The sequence below is a fragment of the Heptranchias perlo genome, chromosome 5 (assembly GCF_035084215.1).
Source record: "Heptranchias perlo isolate sHepPer1 chromosome 5, sHepPer1.hap1, whole genome shotgun sequence".
NCBI classification, from domain to species: Eukaryota; Metazoa; Chordata; class Chondrichthyes; order Hexanchiformes; family Hexanchidae; genus Heptranchias; species Heptranchias perlo.
The window spans coordinates 101580808-101602562 of record NC_090329.1 but is presented as its reverse complement, the minus strand read 5'-3'; the positions used below and the strand labels follow the sequence as shown (position 1 = coordinate 101602562).

The 21755-nt window shown below is 41.0% G+C and overlaps 1 protein-coding gene across 2 annotated transcripts in view; it reads right to left on the bottom strand.

Moving 5' to 3' along the window:
- Nucleotides 1-6034: 6034 nt before the first annotated feature.
- lca5 (lebercilin LCA5) overlaps nt 6035-21755 on the bottom strand; it is a 102082-nt gene continuing 86361 nt past the window's right edge. For both annotated transcript variants that reach the window (XM_067984926.1, XM_067984927.1), the window contains exon 8: nt 6035-10010. In XM_067984926.1, the coding sequence (XP_067841027.1) occupies nt 9226-10010 (785 nt within the window). In that variant the 3' untranslated portion in view covers nt 6035-9225. The remainder of the gene's footprint in view (nt 10011-21755) is intronic.

Sequence of the window (21755 nt, the reverse complement as noted above, 5' to 3'; positions counted from 1 at the left end):
CAAAGCTCTGGAATTCCCTCCCTAAACTCTCCGCCTCTCTACCTCTCTCTCCTCCTTTAAGACGCTCCTTAAAATCTACCTCTTTGACCGAGTTTTTCATCACCTGTCCTAATATCTCCTTATGTGGCTCGGTGTCAAATTTTGTTTGATAACACTCCTGTGAAGCACCTTGGGACGTTTCACTACGTTAAAGGCGCTATATAAATGCAAGTTGTTGTTGCAAGCCTAAGCTAAGCAAGCAGGATGCTTTGTAAGTTTAAGGCAATTTAAGAAAGATCAAAGGATATATGTAAAGAATTATGGCCTAGTTAGGAGACAGCATGTCTGGTTTAAGTGGCTGTTATCCTGGAAAGAGTGTGATGTTTATAACTGAAAATTGTTCTTTCATTTACTGAATTTACTGATAAATAAAATGTCTTCCACATTCCAGTGAGACTATATGGTGCAATATTGCCATCTACTGGTGTGGCAGCATATGACATGTAAGGATCACATAACAATAATATCAGAATCCAGTGTCTGCTCATTTAACAGCACCAAAATGGCTCACCAAGATGATATTCTCTGTGACTGTGACCATGGCACGTCATCCTTCTTTGTCCTGCTCGACCTCTCGGCGTCATTTAACACAGTTGATCATACCATTCTCTTTTGCTTGCTATCCTTTAGTGTCCAGCTTCATGCGACCGCCCTTGTCCGGTTCTAGCCTATACCGTCACCTCTGGAATCCCTCAAGCATCTATCCGTGACCACATTCTTTATCTATATGCTGCCCCTTGACAACACCATCTGCAAGCACAGGGTCAGCTTCCATAGAATCATAGAAAGGTTACAGCAGGGAAGGAGGCCATTCGGCCCATTGAATCCGTGCCGGCTCTATGCAAAAGCAATCCAGCTAGTCCCAATCCTCTGCCCTATCCCCGTACCCCTGCAATTTTTTTCCTTTCAAGTACTTATCCAGTTCCCTTTTGAAAGGCATGATTCCTCCACCACCCACTCAGGCAGTGCATTCCAGATTCTAACCACTCGCTGCATAAAAAAGTTTTTCCTCATATTACCTTTGGTTCTTTTGCCAATCATCTCTGGTTCTTGACCCTTCTGCCAATAGGAACAGTTTCTCTCTATCTATTCTGTCTAGACCCTTCATGATTTTGAACACCTCTATCAAATTTCTTTTCAACCTTCTCTGTTCCAAGGAGAACAACCCCAGCTTCTCCAGTCTATCCACGTAACTAAAGTCCCTCATCCCTGGATCATTCCAGTAAATCTCTTCTGCACCCTCTCTAAGGCCTTCACATCTTTCCTAAAGTGCAGTGCCCAGAACTGGACACAATACTCCAGTTGTGGTCGAACCAGTGTTTTATAAAGGTCCATCATGACTTCCTTGCTTTTGTACTCTATGCCTCCATTTATAAAGCCCAGGATCCCGTATGCTTTTTAAACCGCTTTCTCAACCAGTCCTGCCTCTTTCAATGATTTGTGGACATATACCCCCAGATCTCTCTGTTTCTGTACCCCTTTTAGAATTGTACCCTCTAGTTTATATTGCCTCTTCTCGTTCTTCCTACCAAAATGTATCACTTCACATTTTTCTGCATTAAATTTAATCTGCCACGTGTCCGCCCATTCCACCAGCCTGTCTATATCTTGAAAGTCTATCACTAGTCTCCTTACTGTTCGCTACTCTTCCAAGTTTCATGTCATTTGCAAATTTTGAAATTGTGCCCTGTATACCCAAGTCCAAGTCATTAATATATATCAAGAAAAGCAGTGGTCCTAATACTGACCCCTGGGGAACACCACTGTACACCTCCCTCCAGTCCGAGAAACAACCGTTCACCACTACTCTCTGTTTCCTGTCGCTTAGTCAACTCTGTACTCTTGTTGCTACTGCCCCCTTTATTCCATGGGCCACAATTTTGATGACAAGCCTACCATGAGTACTTTATCAAACGCCTTTTGGAAGTCCATATATGCCACATCAACCAAATTGCCCTCATCGACCCTCTCTGTTACCTCATCAAAAAATTCTATCAAGTTAGTTAAACACAATTTGCCTTTAACAAATCCGTGCTGGCTTTCCCAAATCAATCCACACTCGTCCAAGTGACTGCTAATTCTGTCCCAGATTATCGTTTCTAAAAGTTTCCCCACCACTGAGGTTAAACAGACTGGCCTGTAGTTGCTGGGCTTATCCTTACTCCCTTTTTTGAACAAGGATGTAACATTTGCAATTCTCCAGTCCTGTGGTACCACCCCCGTATCTAAGGATGTTTGAAAGATTATGGCCAGTACCGCCGCAATTTCCACCCTTACTTCCCTCAGCAACCTAAGATGCATTCCATCCAGACCGGGTGACCTATCTACCTTAAGGACAGCCAGTCTTTCTAGTACCTCCTCTTTATCAATTATTAGCCCATCCAGTATCTCATCTTCCATGTGTATGCTAATAATACCCACCTCTCTCTCTCCACCACCTCTGTTGATCATATGACCACTTCTGTGCTGTCAGACTGCCTGTCCAACATCAAGTCTTGAACATTGGGAAGACTGAAGCCATTGCTGAACATTAATTGGCTGAGACATATAGGACTGGAAGCACGTGAGGGCAAGCCAAAGAGAGGAGAGGTGGTGGATAAAGATGGTGTGATTGACTGCACTGAGCCCCACGGAGAGTCGACCGGGCAGTCTTAGTGCTGAGTAGGATGGAAACCTTACTGAACAGGGAGTTGTGGAAGAGTTGAGCACAGATATGGTAAGCAATGATATGTTCATGGACCTTAGACAAGAAGGGTAGATTAGAGATGGGGTGCGTCTTTGGAGAGGATAGATACGGTCAAGGATGAACTTTTTGAGGAGGGGTAATGATGGCGGATTTGAAAGGGAGAGGGACAATGCTTGAATAAAGGAACCATTAAGAATGTCGATGAGCACTGAGGCCAAGAAAAACAGTTGAGTGGTGAGGAGTTGAATGGAGAGAGCATCAAGGAGGCAGGAGTGGACCTCCGTGAAGAGAAGCTTGGAAAGGATACGAAGATGGGAGAGAAGCTACAGCACAGTCTAAAAATTAGAGCCAGACCTTTCAGGAGTGAGATTAGAAAATATTTCTACACACAGGGTGGTAGAAGTTTGGAACTCTCTTCCGCAAACTGCAATTGATACTAGCTCAATTGCTAAATTTAAATCTGAGATAGATAGCTTTTTGGCAACCAAAGGTATTAAGGGATATGGGCCAAAGGCAGGTATATGGAGTTAGATCACAGATCAGCCATGATCTTATCAAATGGCGGAGCAGGCACGAGGGGCTGAATGGCCTACTCCTGTTCCTGTGTTCCTATGACTAAGGTTGGCGATGGGGGACAGTGATGCCAGAGGCAGCTGGTCACAATCTTTGAGACAAAGAAATCTTGGAGCTATCTTGGAGCTCCTTGTACTTGGTGTTAAAGATGAGGTTAGAGACAAATAATTATGTTGTAATAAGAGGGTTTGGCCTTGGAGCGGGAGGTGCAATAATGTCTTACGTGGTCAAGCCAGATTTGGCAGAGGACGAGAAGATCAGTTATGCAGCAGATGCGCTCAAGTCTGCAATCCGCAGATCTTAGGGTGCAGAGGTGAGAGCTATATCAGGAGAACAACAGGAATGAGAGATGGTGATTGAGGGTCAATGAGAGGAGGCGATAGTGAGTTAATAGAGAATAAATGGAAATTGGTCAGGAGATTTAAAAAGTATTTTTGGTTCAGTGTTTACAAAAGAAGAATATTGGGGGGAGGTAAATCCTGAATTGATCAAAAATGAAATACATAAAAAGGAAAGTATTAGAAAAGCTAGTTAAGCTAAAGGAGGACAAAATGCCAGGACCTGATGTGACACATCCAAGGATAAATGGGGAAAGAAATAGCAGAGGCCTTAGAAATTATATTTCAGGGTTTGTTTGAGAATGGATATGTGCTGAAGAAGCAGAGTGTGGCCATTTTCAAAAACAGAGAGACAGAGTTAAATTACAGGACAGTTTGATTAACATGTAAGGACTTGCACAACACCAGGTTATAGTCCAACAGTTGTATTTTAAATCACAAGCTTTCGTTAGGTGACGAAGGAGGAAAGCTCCGAAAGCTTGTGATTTAAAATAAAACTGTTGGACTATAACCTGGTGTTGTGCAAGTCCTTACATTTGTCCACCCCAGTCCATTACCAGCATCTCCACAACATGATTAACATGTGGTAGGGCAAATGTTGGAATCTTTAAAGATGAGATTACTAAATATCTAGATGAAGAGAAAATAATTAGAAGCAGCCAAAACAGATTTCAGAAGGGAAGATCGTGCTTGAAAAACCTGATTGAGGTGCTGGACATGGTAGACAGGGCAAATACAATGGATGTGGTGTACATGGACTTTCAGAAAGCCTTTGACAAGATTCACACAGGACACTATTGTAGAAGATTAAGACGTATTGGATTAATGGAAAGGTAGCAAATTGGATTTAAAATTCATTGGCAGGGAGAAAGCTGAGAATAGGAGTTAAGCGCAGTTTCTCAGAGTGGGTGGAAACGGGTAGTGGTGTCCCACAGGTTCTGTCTGGATTACTTCTGTTCATTGTGTACATCAATGATTTGGATATAGGGCTAGGGGGAGCGGTGTCCAAATTTGTGGACAATAGTAAAATAGGAGACCAAAGGAAACTGCAAACGGCTATCGATAAGTTGGTGGATTAGCAAAAAAGTGGTAAATAGAATTCAATGTTAATGTGAGGTGATACATTTTGGTTTTAAAAAGTAATAATTATACTTTGAATGGCAGAAAGCTGGGTGATGTGGAAGAGCAGAGGGATTTGGAGGTTCAGGTTCACAAAACATCAAAAGAACAACTCAAATGGATAAGGACAAAAAAAAACCTAATGGAATATTGGGTTTTACTAGAGGTCTAGAATATAAAAGTCAAGATATAATGGTAAATCTATATAAAACCTTAGTGAGAACGCAGTTGAAGAGCTGCGTATGGTTTTGGGTTTTCACATTATAGGAAGGATGTCGAGACAATAGGGAGGGTACAGTGCAGATTCACTAGAATGCTGCCTGGTATGAGGAAAGACTTAAAATATTGGGGATGTTTTCATTAGAACTGAGAATATTATGGAGTGATTTAATAGAAGTGTTTAAAATGATGAAGGGATGGGACAGAATAGATAGAAACAGACTGTTACCGGTGATTGGGGGCTCTAGAACGAGGGACGTAGATAAATATACGAGAGAGATTTAGGACCAAGAGCAGGAGAACCATTTTTACACACAAGATTATGTGGAATACACAGCCGGAGTTAAAGATTGAAGCAGAGACCATGTCAACAGCACAGGCTAGATAGGTGGTTCAAAGAAATGGGAAATAACGGGATAAGGGAACAGTGCAGGCAAATGGGTTTAGGACTACAGCTTGTGTGCAGGATAAGCACCAACGTGGACTGGTTGGCCTGAACAGCCTGCTTCTGTGTTGCAAATACTGTGCAATTTTTCATGGAAAATGACTAAGCCTAGCTGAACTCCAGCAGTATGTGCAGAATTATGAATGAGATAGAATTGTAGATTATCTTTCATAAGTGTCTTCAAAGTGCCACTTGCCTCAGATTGGATCGAGGTAGTGGAGTACCTCCTAATCCTGTCATGGGTTCCTGCTTATTAGCTAATCGACTGCACCCTCTTTGCTATTAGCCAATAAGTAGGTCATTAAGACCATTGAAGTGCTCATGCGTTTGTTCTCTTAGGATACAATACACTTAGGGGAATTGTCAATTATTCTTCGTTTTGGCAGCGAAGTAACAGAGAGGTAACTTAGACAGCCACATAATGAAATTGTCACTCATGATCAAAAGTGTGAGACAAATGAATTGGTCTTGTGTATGTTAAACTCTTCAGTGTTGAACTTACCAGTAACTTCCACCCCAGGGAGACAATAATTCTGTATTCAGGGAATGTTTAAATGATCTAATAAAGTCAAGTAGAGTAATAAAATAGGCAAAGCAAATTATATAGTACAATTCACAATTAAAATTTATTTTCAAGATCATATATAATGTGTAACATTATACTGAGGTAAGCAGAAATTAACAAATGATCTAATACCTAAAATGATTTGGAACAGTATAAAAATACAATGTGGCAATAAATAAGCATTTAAAACTACTTGACATATTCTCTGGAAATTGTGCAATCAGCTTATACAGTAATTAACAGGCAACCGTTTTTGAAACTGTACCCATTGTTAAGAACTAATCAAACAGTGCCTACAAGATAATCAAGGCAAAATAATGATTTTGCAGTTAAACAGACCATTTTGAACAGTATTTATCAACAGTTACAATAGAGAATAAAATGAACATTTTATCTAGCAGACCTTCACATTTGCCAATAACCATTCTAAGAAAATAGCACTCATTAAAATAATTTTAAAAAAATTACTAGCAAGTTCCCTCGACAATTATGGCTTGCTATGCTGTTGGTCACCTTAATACAAGTGCTACACAGCATGATTTCAAAATTAATAGATAAGTCAAAATCCTTTTCTCTTTTATACATAAAATCTTTATACTCAAATGATGGCATCTCACACAACATATACATTCAATGCTCTAGAAAACAGTCACTTTGTAAAATGCATTAAACCAACCAAAAGTCAAGTTTAAACACTTTACATGGCAATGCATTTACATTGCAACTTGCTCTGCTCATGGCATTTACCTTTTGTTTTTCCAGTCCAAATAACATTGACTTTTTGCTTTGAATGTAATATTGACATTAAACATTTTTCCTAATGTTTATTCACTTCATAAGGCATATTGTGGGAGATTTTTCTGGAGTGCCTGAGCGCAGCAAATATCGGAAAATCGGTCGGTTGGAGCACAAGCCTGTAGAGGAACCCATCTTTATTTTCTTTCCAAATATATTAATCGTGCGATCCTGTGCACAGACCCAGAAAAATCTCCCCTATTACTGTATACAAATATGAATTAATTCAGATTGGTGAAATTGTCTGTGAGCTTCAGATATACAAATGTATTCTATATATAGCTGATTGGAGGTTAATTCCATTTTGAGAATGCAGTGTCAAAACCATGCCCATGTGCTACAACTGAGTCACACAAGATCATAAGAAAAGTCAGGGATGAGAAAAAGCCAATCAACCAATCTTCACTGGTTCATCCATCCATTTAAATGAAAACCTATAGTCCCACCCTCACTGCATCCCCCTTTTCTCTTAAATGACTCCAGGGTTTTGTCTCTACTGTCCTACCTGGAAACCATTCATAGTGTTAATCAGTCTTTGTATGAAAAGTTTCCTAATAATGGTCTAAAATTTGTCTTTTGCTTGGTTAAACCTGTGTTCCCTTGTTCTACTTTTATGGTATTGAATACTGAATCATAGAATGTTACAGCAAAGAAACAGTCCATTTGGCCTATCTGGGGAGTATTTGTCTTTTCCATTCCATTTACTATCATATAAACCTCTCTTAAGGGGTCTCTTTTCAGTCAGCATCCACCAAAGCTGAAGACCCCATTTTTTCAATAAATCAATCATCAAACACTAAGGACCGAATCTATATCACCTCCAAGTATGAGTGTTGCCTTAGTGATCAAAATTGGACACAAGGTGCTGTCTGACCAGAGTACTGCAAAATTGAAAGTTTCAGCCTGACATCAGGCTGAAATGAGAACACATAATGAGGGAGATTTGCCACTCTCCTGCCTTATTTTACTGTTCATCTGCCCGTTTGGCGACAAGAGGTGCACCTGGAGAAACCTGGTAGTAGGGCTTGCGAGGGCCTGTGAGAGCCCTGCGGTAGCCGAAAGAAAAGCAGGCAAGTTAAACATATCCCCTTCCACTCAGATGATCATGGTACACAGAATCACCATGTTGACAGAACAGGGGGAGCACTAAGAGGGTGATAAGAACACCACTGCATGCACTCGCTGGCAAATAAAACCTGGTGAATTCGAGGATTTAATAGGGGTCTCTATCAGAATACAGCAGTCCTTTGGAAACCAACATCCAACAACAAATTTAAAAGGGGGAGGGTAGTACACAAACATCACTTTCCCAAGATAGGATCAAGAAGAAAAAAATGTAGAAGTGCCTACTTAGAAATCAGGTGAGCAATTCAATAGCATGGAAGGGAGTTAAGACAATGTACACTCAAAACGGCGGAACGTACCTTCAAACAGTAGGCATTTTATAAATCATTAATGTATGAACTTTGGAAATAACAAGGGACCAACATTTTGTATTTGTGGAGTGAATCCCTTACGCTCCCATCCGCAACACACGTAGTTAAATGAATCAATGTGAATTTGTATCATATTTTGGAAAGTTTTGTGCAGGTGTAAGTTATGTGAATTTGAACATTTTGATAATGGGCCAGAACTTGTGCAGAGCGGCATGGCAACACTCGCCACAGCTCCTGCGGATTGAAATTAACGAATGTACTTACTGTGGGATCTGTGGCGTCAACTTGCTTGATTTTGAACTTTTAAAGAATTGTGCGCTATCAACTCAGCCTCTGAGCAGCATTAGTTGATGCGCGTGGAACAGTCTGTGAGAATAGAAGACACGCCCCACAAAGTCTGTCAGGAAAAGAAGTCACGCCCACAAGCAGGCAAGCAGACTTCATTCATTTAAAGTTAGTGTTCTGGAAGACAGTGTACATAAAAATTTTAATTTTTTTAATAAAAAGCCAAAGAAATAATTGAATTAAATTAAAGAGACAGAAGGGAAAAGTAAAAAAATGTTTTTTAATGACCAAAAACTATTAAACTAAGGAGTAATATGAAACTCCACATTTTTAAAATTTAATTTTTAGTTGTTTTGGAGTCATTAAGACTAATCACGCTTTTAAAACTTAGTTTAGACCTGGTATTTTTAAGCATACCTGTTTGGTGGCATAATTAATTACTTTCCAGCTGGGCAGATGAGCAAGTTTGCGATTTTTCAGTGATTTCAATGGTTGCAGCATGCGATGGCCCTTTAATTCAAAGCTGTCAAATCGCCGGCGAACCAATAGGAACAAGTTCACAATTTCCGCGTTTTAGTGCGCAAACGCGGGAACTTGCTCCTTCGATACGCCATTAAAAACAGAGAGTGCTGTTCAGCTCCTCCGTTATTTCGGGAGCAAGTTCTGCCCCATTATCTTCCATGAGAATGCTCTAGATTGTAAATTATATTTTTATAACTTTTTGTTTACAATACTACCTCTTCTATTTCATCCTCTAGTGAATCAATTGCTTTTACTGCTGGCTTAATTGAGGTGTACGTGGAGCGGTGACGATTGGAGCTGATGATGCTATCACTAGAGATGGAATCACCATTCTCATTTTTCTTTGTGGGTGTGCTTGTTTTTTCCCAAGGGAAAGGGTTGTTATCCCAATTAGGTTTGTGCACAACTGGAGATATTACTAAATCCTCATCCTTAGAGATGAAGCCAGCTCCAGAACCAAACAACTGCTCCATCAAACTAGACTTTTTGTCTTTGACTGTAATGTCATAATGGCCATTAATTTGTTCCTCTTTGAAACTGCTCTTCTGATCTACCAGTCCAGGCCTCCCAGTTCTTTTCCCAAAGGAGGGTGCGTACGTGCCAAAGCTCAGCTCATCACTGAAATCTGTGGTCCTGTTACTTCTGCGACCATAACCCTCTGTTGGTGTAACGGCACTATAATTACCAAAGGGAGGCAATCCATTGTGCATATTCTCTACTGATTCGGGAAAGTTGCTGGTTTTTCGCAATCTTTCTGGGGGGTCATGGCTGTTGGACATTTCTGTGGAAAATGGGTATGAAGCATTTTCGTGCGGAGAGAACAAGGAACTTCCATTGGCCTCTTCGTCAATCTCTCGCATCTTTGCCAACAGAATTTCTTTCTTGTGTCTCTCGTCCATTTTTTCCAAGTATTGATGCTCCTCCTTTCTCAATTTGGTTTCTTTTTCTTTCTCCTCTCTTTTTCTCTCATGCTCTTCCCACTCCCATTCTGCAAATGCAAAAGACAGTTTACGGTGATAATATCTATTCACTGGTCTTTAATTCTGGACAGAATAATATGCAACCATTTGACTTTTGTACAAATCTTAAATTTGCAAATTAAATTTAATCTCATCAAAAGAAGGAATAAAGACTTGTATTTATATAGCACCTTTCACGACCTCAGAACGTCCGAAAGTGCTTTACAACCAATGAAGTACTCTTAAAGTGTAGTCACTGTTGTAGGAAATGCAGCAGCCAATTTGTGCACAGCAAGCTCCCAAAAACAGCAATTAAAGAAAAGACCAGATCATCTGTTTTTAGGTGTTATTTGAGGGATAAATGTTAGAATCATACAACCACAGAAGGAGGCCATTCAGCCCATTATGCCTGTGCTGGCTCTTTGAAAGTACTATCCAATTAGTCTCACTCCCCTGCTTTTCTCTTATGGCCCTGCAAATTTTTCCTTTTCAAGTATATATCCAATTCCCTTTTGAAAGTTACTACTGAATCTGCTTCCATCACCCTTTCAGGCAGCGCATTCCAGATCATAATTTGCTGCGTATAAAAATTCTCATCTCCCCTCTGTTTTGTTTGCCAATTATCTTAAATCTGTGCTCTTGTTACTGACCCTCCTGCCAGTGGAAACAGTTTCTCCTTATTTAATCTATCAAAACCCATCATAATTTTGAACACCTATTAAATCTCCCTTTAATCTTCTCTGCTCTAAGGAGAACACTCCCAGCTTCTCTAATCTCTCCACATAACTGAAGTCCCTCATCCCTGGTATCATTCTAGTAAATCTCCTCTGCACCCTCTCCAAGGCCTTGACATCCTTCCTAAGGTGTGGTGCCCGGAATTGAACACAATAGTCTAGCTGAAATCTAACCAGTGATTTATAAAGGTTTACCATAACTTTCTTGCTTTTGTACTCAATGCCTTTATTTATAAAGACAAGGATCCTGTATGCTTTTTTAACAGCCGTATCAACTTGTCCTGCCACCTTCAAACATTTGTGTATGTGAACCCCAGGTCTCTGTTCCTGCATCCTCTTTAAAATTGTATAATTTTAGTTTATATTGCCTCTCCTCATTCTTCCTTACAAAATGAATCGCTTCACACTTCTCTGCATTAAATTTCATCTACCATGAGTTTACCCATTTAACTGCTCTATGTCCTCCTGAAGTCTGTTACTATCCACCTCACTGTTTACTACATTTCCAAATTTTGTGCCATCAGCAAACTTTGAAATTATGCCCTGTATACCCAAGTCCAGGTCATTAAGATATATATCTAAAAGAGCAGTGTTCCTAATACCAACCCTTGGGGGACACCACTGTATACTTCCCTCCAGTCTTAAAACACCATTCACCTGTACTCCCTGCTTTCTGTCTCTGTAATCCCAGGGATTTCAATTTTGCTAACAAGTCTATTATCAGGATAGGACAGAGGGAGAACTTTCCTGCTCTTCTTCAAATAGTGCCCTGGGATCTTTTACATCCACTTAAGATGGCAGACGGGGCCTCGGTTTAACATCTCATCCAAAAGGTGGGAACTCAGACATTGCCGCACTCCCTCAGTACTGCACTGAAGTGTTAGCCTGGATCATGTGCTCAAGTCTCTGGAATGGGGCTTGAGCACACGTAGACACGACCTTCTACCACTGAGCCACGCTACATTTTATTTATACAATGGTTTATCTTCAAACTTTATTAAAAAATGCAAAATGAATTTTACTAAAATGTCAATTAAAAATGAGTTTGATATTGAGATATAACAAAATATGGTAACAGTAGAGAACAAAAACAAATTTGGGTTTTAAATTATTACTTTGATCCCAGCAGCACAGTAATCAACTTTCAAAGTTTTCACAATGGGAGACCATGCCTTTATACAGTGGAAAAAATGAATGCATAAACTTAGCATAACAAGTGTTATGTATTTAACAGTTATGAATCCAAAAGTTACTTTGTATACCAAAAATATCATTGGTTCATATACTGGGATATGAACTTTTTATACGATGGAGTGGTAGGCCATGAGTTTATTTCCCCAGAGTGAGTTTTTAATCTTTCCTGGATCAACAGGGGAGTGTACCAATTGGCGATCACCCTATGCCTGTCCCATGGAAATGGAGGGAACAATAAGACCAGGAATCAGTCTCGTGTATTCCTCATTACCAGTTTTGGAATGGCACTGGCAGAGGCCTGGGAGCAGGTCACCTGTTACCCTCTTGGGACAGAGGGTCCGAAAAGGAGAGGAAAACTATCTTAGGAATATAGGAGGAAAAGGCAGATACATAAATCATGGCAAACTACCATAAAGAAAATAAAGATAACCCTTTGATGTGAATTTTTTTTTACTGTTTATTACAGTCAGACTGTACCACAAGTAACTTGCACTGGGCGAAATTCTCACTGGAGAGCACTAAAGGGCAGTTTTTCATGTTTTAATAAACATTATGGGGTAGCATTTCCAGAAATATCAGCGTAATCCGGGCGGAATCGGCCAAACCAGCGTAAAAAATCAGGGAATTTTAAACGTAAGTGAGTTACGCCCAAAACCACTTACGTTCATGTTTTCTCGATCTTTTACACTGGTTCAAGATTCAGTTTGCCCGGATCAGGTCCCGCCCACATATCTGGCCACACCCCCAGGTTGAAATTGAGAGATTCCACCAATTGCGCTGGTTCGGGAAGGCTCTTCAAATTGCTCTCCTCACAGCAGGCACATTTTAAAAGTTTTTCATTTTAAAAATATTTAATTCACTAAGAAATTGACCAGTGTTAACCAATGAAACTATTAAAAAAAAATCATACTGAATCATTTAAGTCATTTTCAGTGATTTTAAATTAGGTTACTCACAGGTGAAGGACTGGACACCCTTATTAAAAATGCTTCTTTTTAATGATAAACCCCTTTTTAACCCCAATAATAAAACTGTACCAGGTTACCACACTTAAATACATCAAGGAATACTTTTTAATGGGAAAAAAAAGGAAACGATTATGTTCTATTACGCTGCCCGATTGCGCTGATTCAAAGATGATTTTAAGTTTGTGATAATGCAAATGCATTTTAGCGGAAACTTGAACTGTAACCTAACCAGTGCAATTTCAAGCGCATTTTGGGCGCAATTTTCCGATTGCGCCCAAAGTGGAAACTCTACCCCCAGATATATGTCAAGTTCACTGCCTGTACAAACTTGTGTGCCAAAATGGCAATCTTCACAATAAAATCAGTTTTACAGTAATTTTTACTGGAAATAATTATCTACAATTGAATGTCAGTTGGCACGAACGTGAAACAACCTAACATTGTTTGTATTTCCAAAAGCAAGAACATGACTATTATACAAGCAACATTTTGGAAACATACGGATTACTTGCCAGCTTGTTTAACACAACTAATCATTTGTTATTGAAACTTGTTACTCTGATTATGATCTGGAATGTCCATCTACTGTCTCAATTTATCCACTGAATTTGAGATTTAATTTAAAAAATCACACAAATTGGAATCTGCTCAATCTTAATAGTAGAACTGTAACTTATTTGTGGCAAGTTCTGTTATTGACAACAAGCAGAAACCTGCCAAAAGTGGTAGCTAACAAGTTTTTCAGGTGACTGGGTGGGAGGAATGCCAGTTTCTCAATCTAGAATATAATTATATATTTTGGTTACATAACTTTATTGTGGGTGGGAATGAAAGCTTTCGTATTTTTATTTTTGGAAAGGTTAAATTTAAAGTCTGATAACCAAGTATACTTAGTTCATTATGTGGGAGGATTAAAGAAAGATAGAATCTTAATAGGAATATATGGAATGATGCACAGTAACATAAAACTTCCTTATATGGGCAGCTGGTAGACCTACTCTGTTCTAAAAATGTATTTGAGACAAAAGATCTATAGTGGAACAATTGTGAAGGAAATCTGAATGGAATTAATGTTTTGATCTGATTGGGCCTATTGGGTGAGTGGAGTTGAACTGAGGAAATATCGACCATCTTACACTGTTTGAGAGCAGATGACAGAAAATGCACTGGTTGGCAAAGTTTGAGGATATGTTAACATTTTGCACCCTGTACTCAACTTTTTTTTTGTAAGGAGACAGGAATATCTCCTGTTTGCAATTTCTGCTTCCAATGCATGAGCTCTGGAATTGTAACTTGAGAGATAAACAATTGTTAGCAAAATTGAAGCCCATGGGATTAAAGGGACAGTGACAGCATGGATACAAAATTGACTAAGGGACAGAAAGAAGATTAGTGGTGAATGTTTCTTTTTAAGACTGGAGGGAAGTATACGTGTTCCCCAGGGGTCGGTAATAGGACCACTGCTCTTTTTGACGTATATTAATGACCTGGACTTGGGTATACAGAGCATAATTTCAAAGTTTGCAGATGACATGAAACTCAGAAATGTAGTAAACAATGAGGAGGATAGTAATAGACTTCAGGAGGACATAGACAGATTGTTGAAATGGGACATGGTGACATGGCAGATGAAATTTAATGTAGAGAAGTGTGATGATGATACATTTTGGCAAGAAGAATGAGCAGAGGCAATAAAAGCTAAATGGTACAATTTTAAAAGGGATGTGGGAACAGAGAGGCCTGGGGGTGTATGTTTACAAATCTTTAAGGTGGCAGGACAAGTTGAAAAGGCTGTTAAAAAAGCATTCAGGATCCTTGGTTTTTTAACAGAGACATGGGGCCCGATATTAGGAGGGAGGCGAGTTGGCAGCGGGGGGTCGACTGGGTGCGTGGGTAACATGCCCAATGAAATCGGTGGGTTTTGCACGCGATTGTAAGTAAATTGAAGCCACTTACCTTGGCTTCCGGGTTTCGCTCTGGAAAGCTGCGCAGCGAGTGGACTGCGCTCCCACATCATAGGCCGTCAGCTGGAGGAGCCCTATTTAAAGGGGCAGCCCTCCTCTGACTGATGCTGCAGAAAATAGGCAAAATTACAGCATGGAGCAGCCCAGGGGGAAGGCTGCTCCCAGGTTTAATGATGCCTCACTCCAGGTCTCACTGAATGGGGTGAGGAGGAGGAGAAGGAGGTAGATCTTCCACCCGGTGGACAGGAGGAAGTGTCCTGCTTCTGCCACCATGAAGGCCTGGCTCGAGGTGGCAGAGGAGGTCACCAGCACCACCAACATATCACGCACCTGCGTACAGTGCAGGAGGCGCTTCAATGACCGAACCGGGTCAGCCAAAGTGAGTACACTTACTAATTCCCCTACACTCCGTCTGCCACATCACCGGCCCCACCCCACATCTCCTTCTGCACTGCCAACACTACTCTATCACATCACTCCTCACACCCACTGAACCCTCATCCTCATCTTACCTGCACTTCCTCACCTCGCCAGTACTCATCCCACCACTACCACTCAACTCAATCCTCATACAATCTCATGGCTCTATCTCATACTCACCCTCTCATGCATCTCTTTCACAGTCAGCCTCACCCAACCTGCCACTACCTGTGCTGCAGCCACAGGGCATGCATCACGTATGTGTAGTAGGAAGCGTAAGGCAAATGTGTCGTGAGCATGAAGGGGATGCAAAAAGGTGTTTGAGTGTTTGTCATCGTTTTTACTTATATTTGATTTCTGATCAACTCACATTACATATTATATTGTCACTACTACTGCCACGTCTTGGCCATTCTTGACTGGCTTGTGCAATAAGGCCCCTTCATGAGGATCTCCATGAACACCCTTAATGTCACCCATTGGGTCACCCTACAGTGGGTGTATGTGTAGTTGCACGATTACTTTGTGCAGGTGCCTGTTGCGCAGCTCCACGTGGTGGAGGTAGACGGCATGCCTGGCAAGGCTGGTGATGTTGCTCGTCCTCCAATGGAGTGATGAATGCAGCTATGGAACCACCCCCCCACCCCCCCAATCCTGACAGTGGGAGTGTGAGGGGGTCCGCAAAGTAGGTAAATGCGTTTGGACAGCAGAGTTTAGGGTATGCTGTAATAATTTGGAGTGTGGAGACAACGGTGTGGCAGGTAAAACTTTGTCTGAGGTGACAGAGTGCCCTGCTGCAATGAATGAGGTATTCCCCCCAACTGTCAAGGAATCCTCTGCATCTCCCAATGGCTGCTGACTGAAACACGTCTGCAACAACAGAGAGTGTTTCCCACAGCATGGGAAACACGCTGAGGAGAGTCCAAAATCACATCCCTGCTAAAATCTCTTCCCAGTGAGGTCTGTCAACGACCTCAAGTACCCCCCTAATTATCTAAACTTTCATCCCGCCGGCTTTAATTGCCGGTGGGAGTCCCGCATGCGGGGGCTGCGCGCGCACCGATTTGCGTCATTGGGGAACCCGGAAGTGGGCGGGTTGGAGCTGGGCTCCGGACCCGCTCCGGGATTTCCCAATTTTAGGAACCCCCCTGCCACGAACCCCCCCCCGCTCAGCCATCCTAAAATTGACCCCATAGAGTACAAGGAAGTTAAAGCAAGGAAGTTATGCTAAACCTTTATAAAAAGTTAGGCCCCAGCTGGAGTATTGCGTCCAATTCTGGGCGCCACATTTTAGGAAGGATGTCAAGGCCTTAGAGAGGATGCAGAAGAGATTTACTAGAATGGTACCAGGGACGAGGGACTTCAGTTACGTGGAGAGGCTGGAGAAGTTGGGGTTGTTCTCCTTGGAACAGAGAAGGTTAAGAGGAGATTTGATATTTAATCTATCAAATCCTTCATGATTTTGATAAGGAGAAACTGTTTCCAGCGGCAGAATGGTTGGTAACCAGAAGACACAGATTTAAGGTAATTGGCAAAAGAACCAGAGGTGACATGAGGAAAAATCTTTTTTACGCAGCGAGTTCTTATGATCTAGATTGCACTGCCTGAAAGGATGGTGGAAGCAGTTTCAATAGCAACTTTCAAAAGGGAATTGGATAAATACTTGAAGGGGAAAAATTTGCAGGGCTATGGGACTAATTGAATAGCTTTTCCAAAGAGCCGGCATAGGCACGATGGGCTGAATGGTCTCCTTCTGATTTTAATTTTAAAAAATAGCACAATATGTCACAGCATCAATAATTAACATTTGGCATGACAGAATGGTGAGACTTAATTTCCCACTTCCTGATCACCGTCTTACTATTGTGAGGAGCTGATGGGCAGAGACCAGAGTGGGATGGGTAAGTCATTGTCACTTTTACGTTTCTAAGACGAGCAATAGCAGTGGCCAGTGAGCAAGTGGCCTGCCCAGCTCTCACAAAACAGGATCCAGTCTTAAACTGCTCCCCACGATTAAGAAAATCTGTGAGATATCTGGGTGTTATAATGGTGAAGAAACAAATAAAATTGAAGTTTCTGCTGGTGAAGGCAGACTCGATTGGCAGTTACCATTATTTTCATCCTAAGAAGCCATTAGGGTGTTCTCAGAACTGTCGGAGCCTGAATTTATTAGCAAGATGAAGGAAACAACTGGGAGCAGAGGAGAAATCTATGCAAGCAAAGTACTGTATACTGAAGGGTGAAGTTAAGTCACATTTCTTTAACTCTACAGGGATATATTAAGGCTTTAGCCAAATAACGGTTGCTGTACTGATAGTGAACTTCAGTAGGTATTAAATTCAGTAGGTGTTGCATTTTAATATTCAGACCCATCCAATACAAAGTGAGAGCTACAAGATGTGTCTGTTATGGAATATTTACATATGTCAGAGTTAGGCATATGGGAAATATTTGTGATAACTGAACATTGATCAGCAAGTTGACTCAATGGTTCAGGTTAGGCTTTCCAGCGAACTACTCTGGCTGAAAGCATGTATTGCAAAGGGAGCAAAGATAACTAAGGATTTGTTACAGGTCTACAAGGCAAAACAAAAAGGGCAAGTTACTCCATGAAGGGATAAGAAAATAACATGCAAATGGACTATCATAACAACAACTTGCATTTATATAGCGCCTTTAATGTAGCAAAAACGTCATAAGACATTTCACAGCAGCATCATCAGACAAAATTTCACACCGAGCCACATAAAAAGATATTAGGACAGGTCACCAAAAGCTTGGTCAAAGAGTTAGGTTTTAAGGAGTGTCTTAAAGGAGGAGAGAGAGGTAGAGGGGTTTAGGGAGGGAATTCCAGAGCTTAGGGCCTGGACAACTGAAGGCATGGCCGCCAGTGGTGGAGGGATGAAATTCGGAGATGCGCAAGAGGCCACAATTGGAGGAGCACAAAAATCTCTGGGAGTGGTAGGAGGCTGGATAAGGTTACAAAGATAGGGAGGGGCAAGGCCATGGAGGGATTTGAACACAAAGATGAGAATTTTAAAATCAAGGCTTTGCCGGAGCGGGAGCCAATGTAGGTCAGCGAGTACAGGGGTGGTGGGTGAACGGGACTTGGTACGAGTTAGTATATGGGCAGTAGAGTTTTGGATGAGCTCAAGTTTACGGAGGGTGGAAGATGGGAGACCGGCCAGGAGAGCATTGGAATATTCGAGTCTGGAAGTAACAAAGGCATGGTTGAGGGTATCTGCAGCAGATGAGCTGAGGCAGGGGCAATATATACTGGGAATGTCCAAGCCATCTAGAATATTAGCTAGTAAATGTAATGCACAACTTGTTTTCTAACCCAGTGTAGCAGGGATACCATGAGAAGCAACATGGTTTAGTAATAGTAAGTGACACAGGTAGCATACTGGTGATGGAAATGGCTTCTGTGGTCAAGGGAATGAGAAAAGAGCTTAAATGAATTGACTGTGGGTCATTATAATTATGAGGAAAAATGGAATACCTTGAAATTATATACTACATGGAATACCTTTAAAGAACATTCTACGGTGTGTATTTATTTTACGCTCTTCAAGAACTACTAAACACAGACTAAAACAAACATGGTCCTAATGGATTAATAAGATATTAAGGTGAAATAAAGACAAAGTCTATAAAGGGAAAGGTGAAGAAAATGGCTAAGAATATAGAAACCTTCAAATAAAAGAATGTAAAAAAGGCAGTCATGAGAGAAGGACCTAGAAACTAGCATTGCTGCAGATGCTAAATGCAACAGCAAGAAATTCTTCCAGTTCTATAATAGTAGAAGGGTCAGCAGAGAAGAATTGAAATTTCTTAGGGGTACAAACAAGTGTTGAAACAGAAGATAAATTAAATGATGAAAACACTCGACAGGTCAGGCAGCAGCAGCAGAGAGAGGACGTTGGGTTAATGTTTCAGGTCGATGACCTTTCATCAGAATCTATTTTTATTTCAGATTTCCAACATCTGCAGTATTTTGCTTTTTGAATTAAATGATTAATTCCTGGTCAATAGGAGTCACTACAGAAGAAACTACCAGCACATGAAAATCACAGTAAATTTGGTTTCAACATCATTGGAATGGAGGGCCTTGACAGGCTGAAAACAAATATATCTCCAGGGGGGTCGGGGCACTAAACTAAATTAGAAAGAAAATCTAAGAAATGCTGACAGTCATCAGGAGGGGGTAGATGAACTCAGCCTGCTGGAATGAAAAACAAGGCAACATGGTCACTTGCGGGTATTTTTGCCTAGATCCAGCTTTTCATAACCCCTCTAATGCTCTCTGCTTTCAGTGGACCAGCGAGAAGTACTTTGAGCCAAATCATAGAATGGTCACAGCACTGAAGGAGGCCCACTGAGCCGGTGCCAGCTCTTTGTAAGAGCAATCCAGTTAGTCCCATTCCCCCGCTCTTTCCCCATAGCCCTGCAATTTTTTTTCCCTTCAAATATTTATCCAATTCTATTTTGAAAGCCACAGTTGAATCAAAACAAGGCACATTTCAGCACCTAGCCATAGAAATATGAAGATGATGATCTTGATCCGGAAACCTTTTGTTTATAGAGAGCATGAAAACTATTCCCCTGCAGTCAGAGAGTTGCTGTTGAAGGTTGGGGTTTAGGGTTCTTTTGTCTGTTTTGGCTCAACATCTGTGTATTGCAGGATCATAGAACAATGTGATTCTATCAAGGGGCAAAGAATACAAGAAATAACATTATTAGCTTGGCTTATTTGTTGTGTCAGATTGATTTAGTTGACAGCACTTCTGCCACTGAGTCAGAAGGTTGTGCGTTCAAGCCCCACTACAGTCTTGAGCACATAATCTAGGCTAACACTTCAGTACAGTGCTGCATTGTCAGAGGTGCCATCTTTCAGATGAGACATTAAACCGAGACCCTGACTACCTGTTCAGGTGGATACAAATGATCCCATGGTACAAAAGGAGAGCAAGGAGTTTTTTCAGTGCCTTGGTCAACATTTGTCTCTCAACCAACATCATCAAAAGCATTATTTGGTCATTCATTCGTTTGCTGTTTGTAGGATCTTGCTGTGTGCAAATTTACTTCTGTATTTGCCTACATAAGGGTGATTGTACTTCAAAAGTAATCCATTAATTGTAAACTGCACTGGGATATCTTTAGGCCATGAAAGGCACTATATAAATGCAACTTTTTTCTTTTTCTAGAAATGAATGATAAAAATATGGCTACCTCTGCTGTTCCAGAGCTCAGGTAACAAGATGTATATATAATACGGGATGACAATGGTATCTCAATGCCATCCTGCATAAAATAATTATTGTAAACAATTTTACAACACCAAGTTATAGTCCAACGATTTTATTTTTAATCCCACAAGCTTTCGGGGGCTTTCCCCTTCCTCAGGCGGTGTGGAAACCGCCTGAGGAAGGGGAAAGCCCCCGAAAGCTTGTGGGAATAAAAATAAAATCGTTGGACTATAACTTGGTGTTGTAAAATTGTTTACAATTGTTAACCCCAGTCCATCACCGGCATCTCCACATCATAAAATAATTAGGTAGAGCACAAAAAAAAAATCCACATCACATACTGACTGGTGGACCAACCAACTGCAACCTTCAATGTGAGACTGTAGGTTTTTTTAAGCTCAGTTCTAATATTTCTTTTTTTGCCAACAATTATTACACATCTGTGTTCATTGAAATCCACAAAAGTACACTTCAATGCTTTGACAGTAATGCATGCTCTTCTTTCATCAAAGAGCAGATACACTAACTTCAATAATCTAAGTAGGAAAATGAGCGACAATTTAGGCATTGCAGCACAATGACTTTTATCTGCAGACTAGAACAATGAAAAACAATAGAAGGCAGAAAATAAAGCCACCTCCTGTAAAGTAAGCATTTGAGGACTGAGACTAATATTTCTGAGAATCCGATGCATAGTGGGTTTGTACAACCAGCATAGTGGGTTTGTACAATTAGGGAGATGCTTTCAGTTGCTTCTAGCATTTGTTTAACTCATACTTCCCCTTCATAATGATACTTGCATTTATAGGGCACCTTTCAGACTCAAACATCTCAAAGTGAATGTTTTTGAGGTACAGTAGGGTAAATATTTGGAGACCATGCTCCCACTTGGAGTCTTGCTTGACTTGAGCATGGATTGGAGAATCAGGTGCAGAGGTCAGCATGCCTGATGAATGGCGCTCCTGATTTTTTGATCATTAAAATGGTCAGAAAATCAGAAATTTTGCAAATCAGGCACACTGACCTTGACATCGAGAGTGAAGCCAGCAGTGGATTCTCTGAAAATGTACTGCAGTGAGCAATACGTAGGCTTTGTAGAATTCCTAGATAACTTTATTGCGGTTATAGAACCATAGAAAAGATACAGCACAGAAGGGGGCCATTCAGCCCATCGTGTCCGTGCCGGCTTGGAGAACAACCAGGTGCCCATTCTAATCCCACCTTCCAGCACCCAGTCCGTAGCCC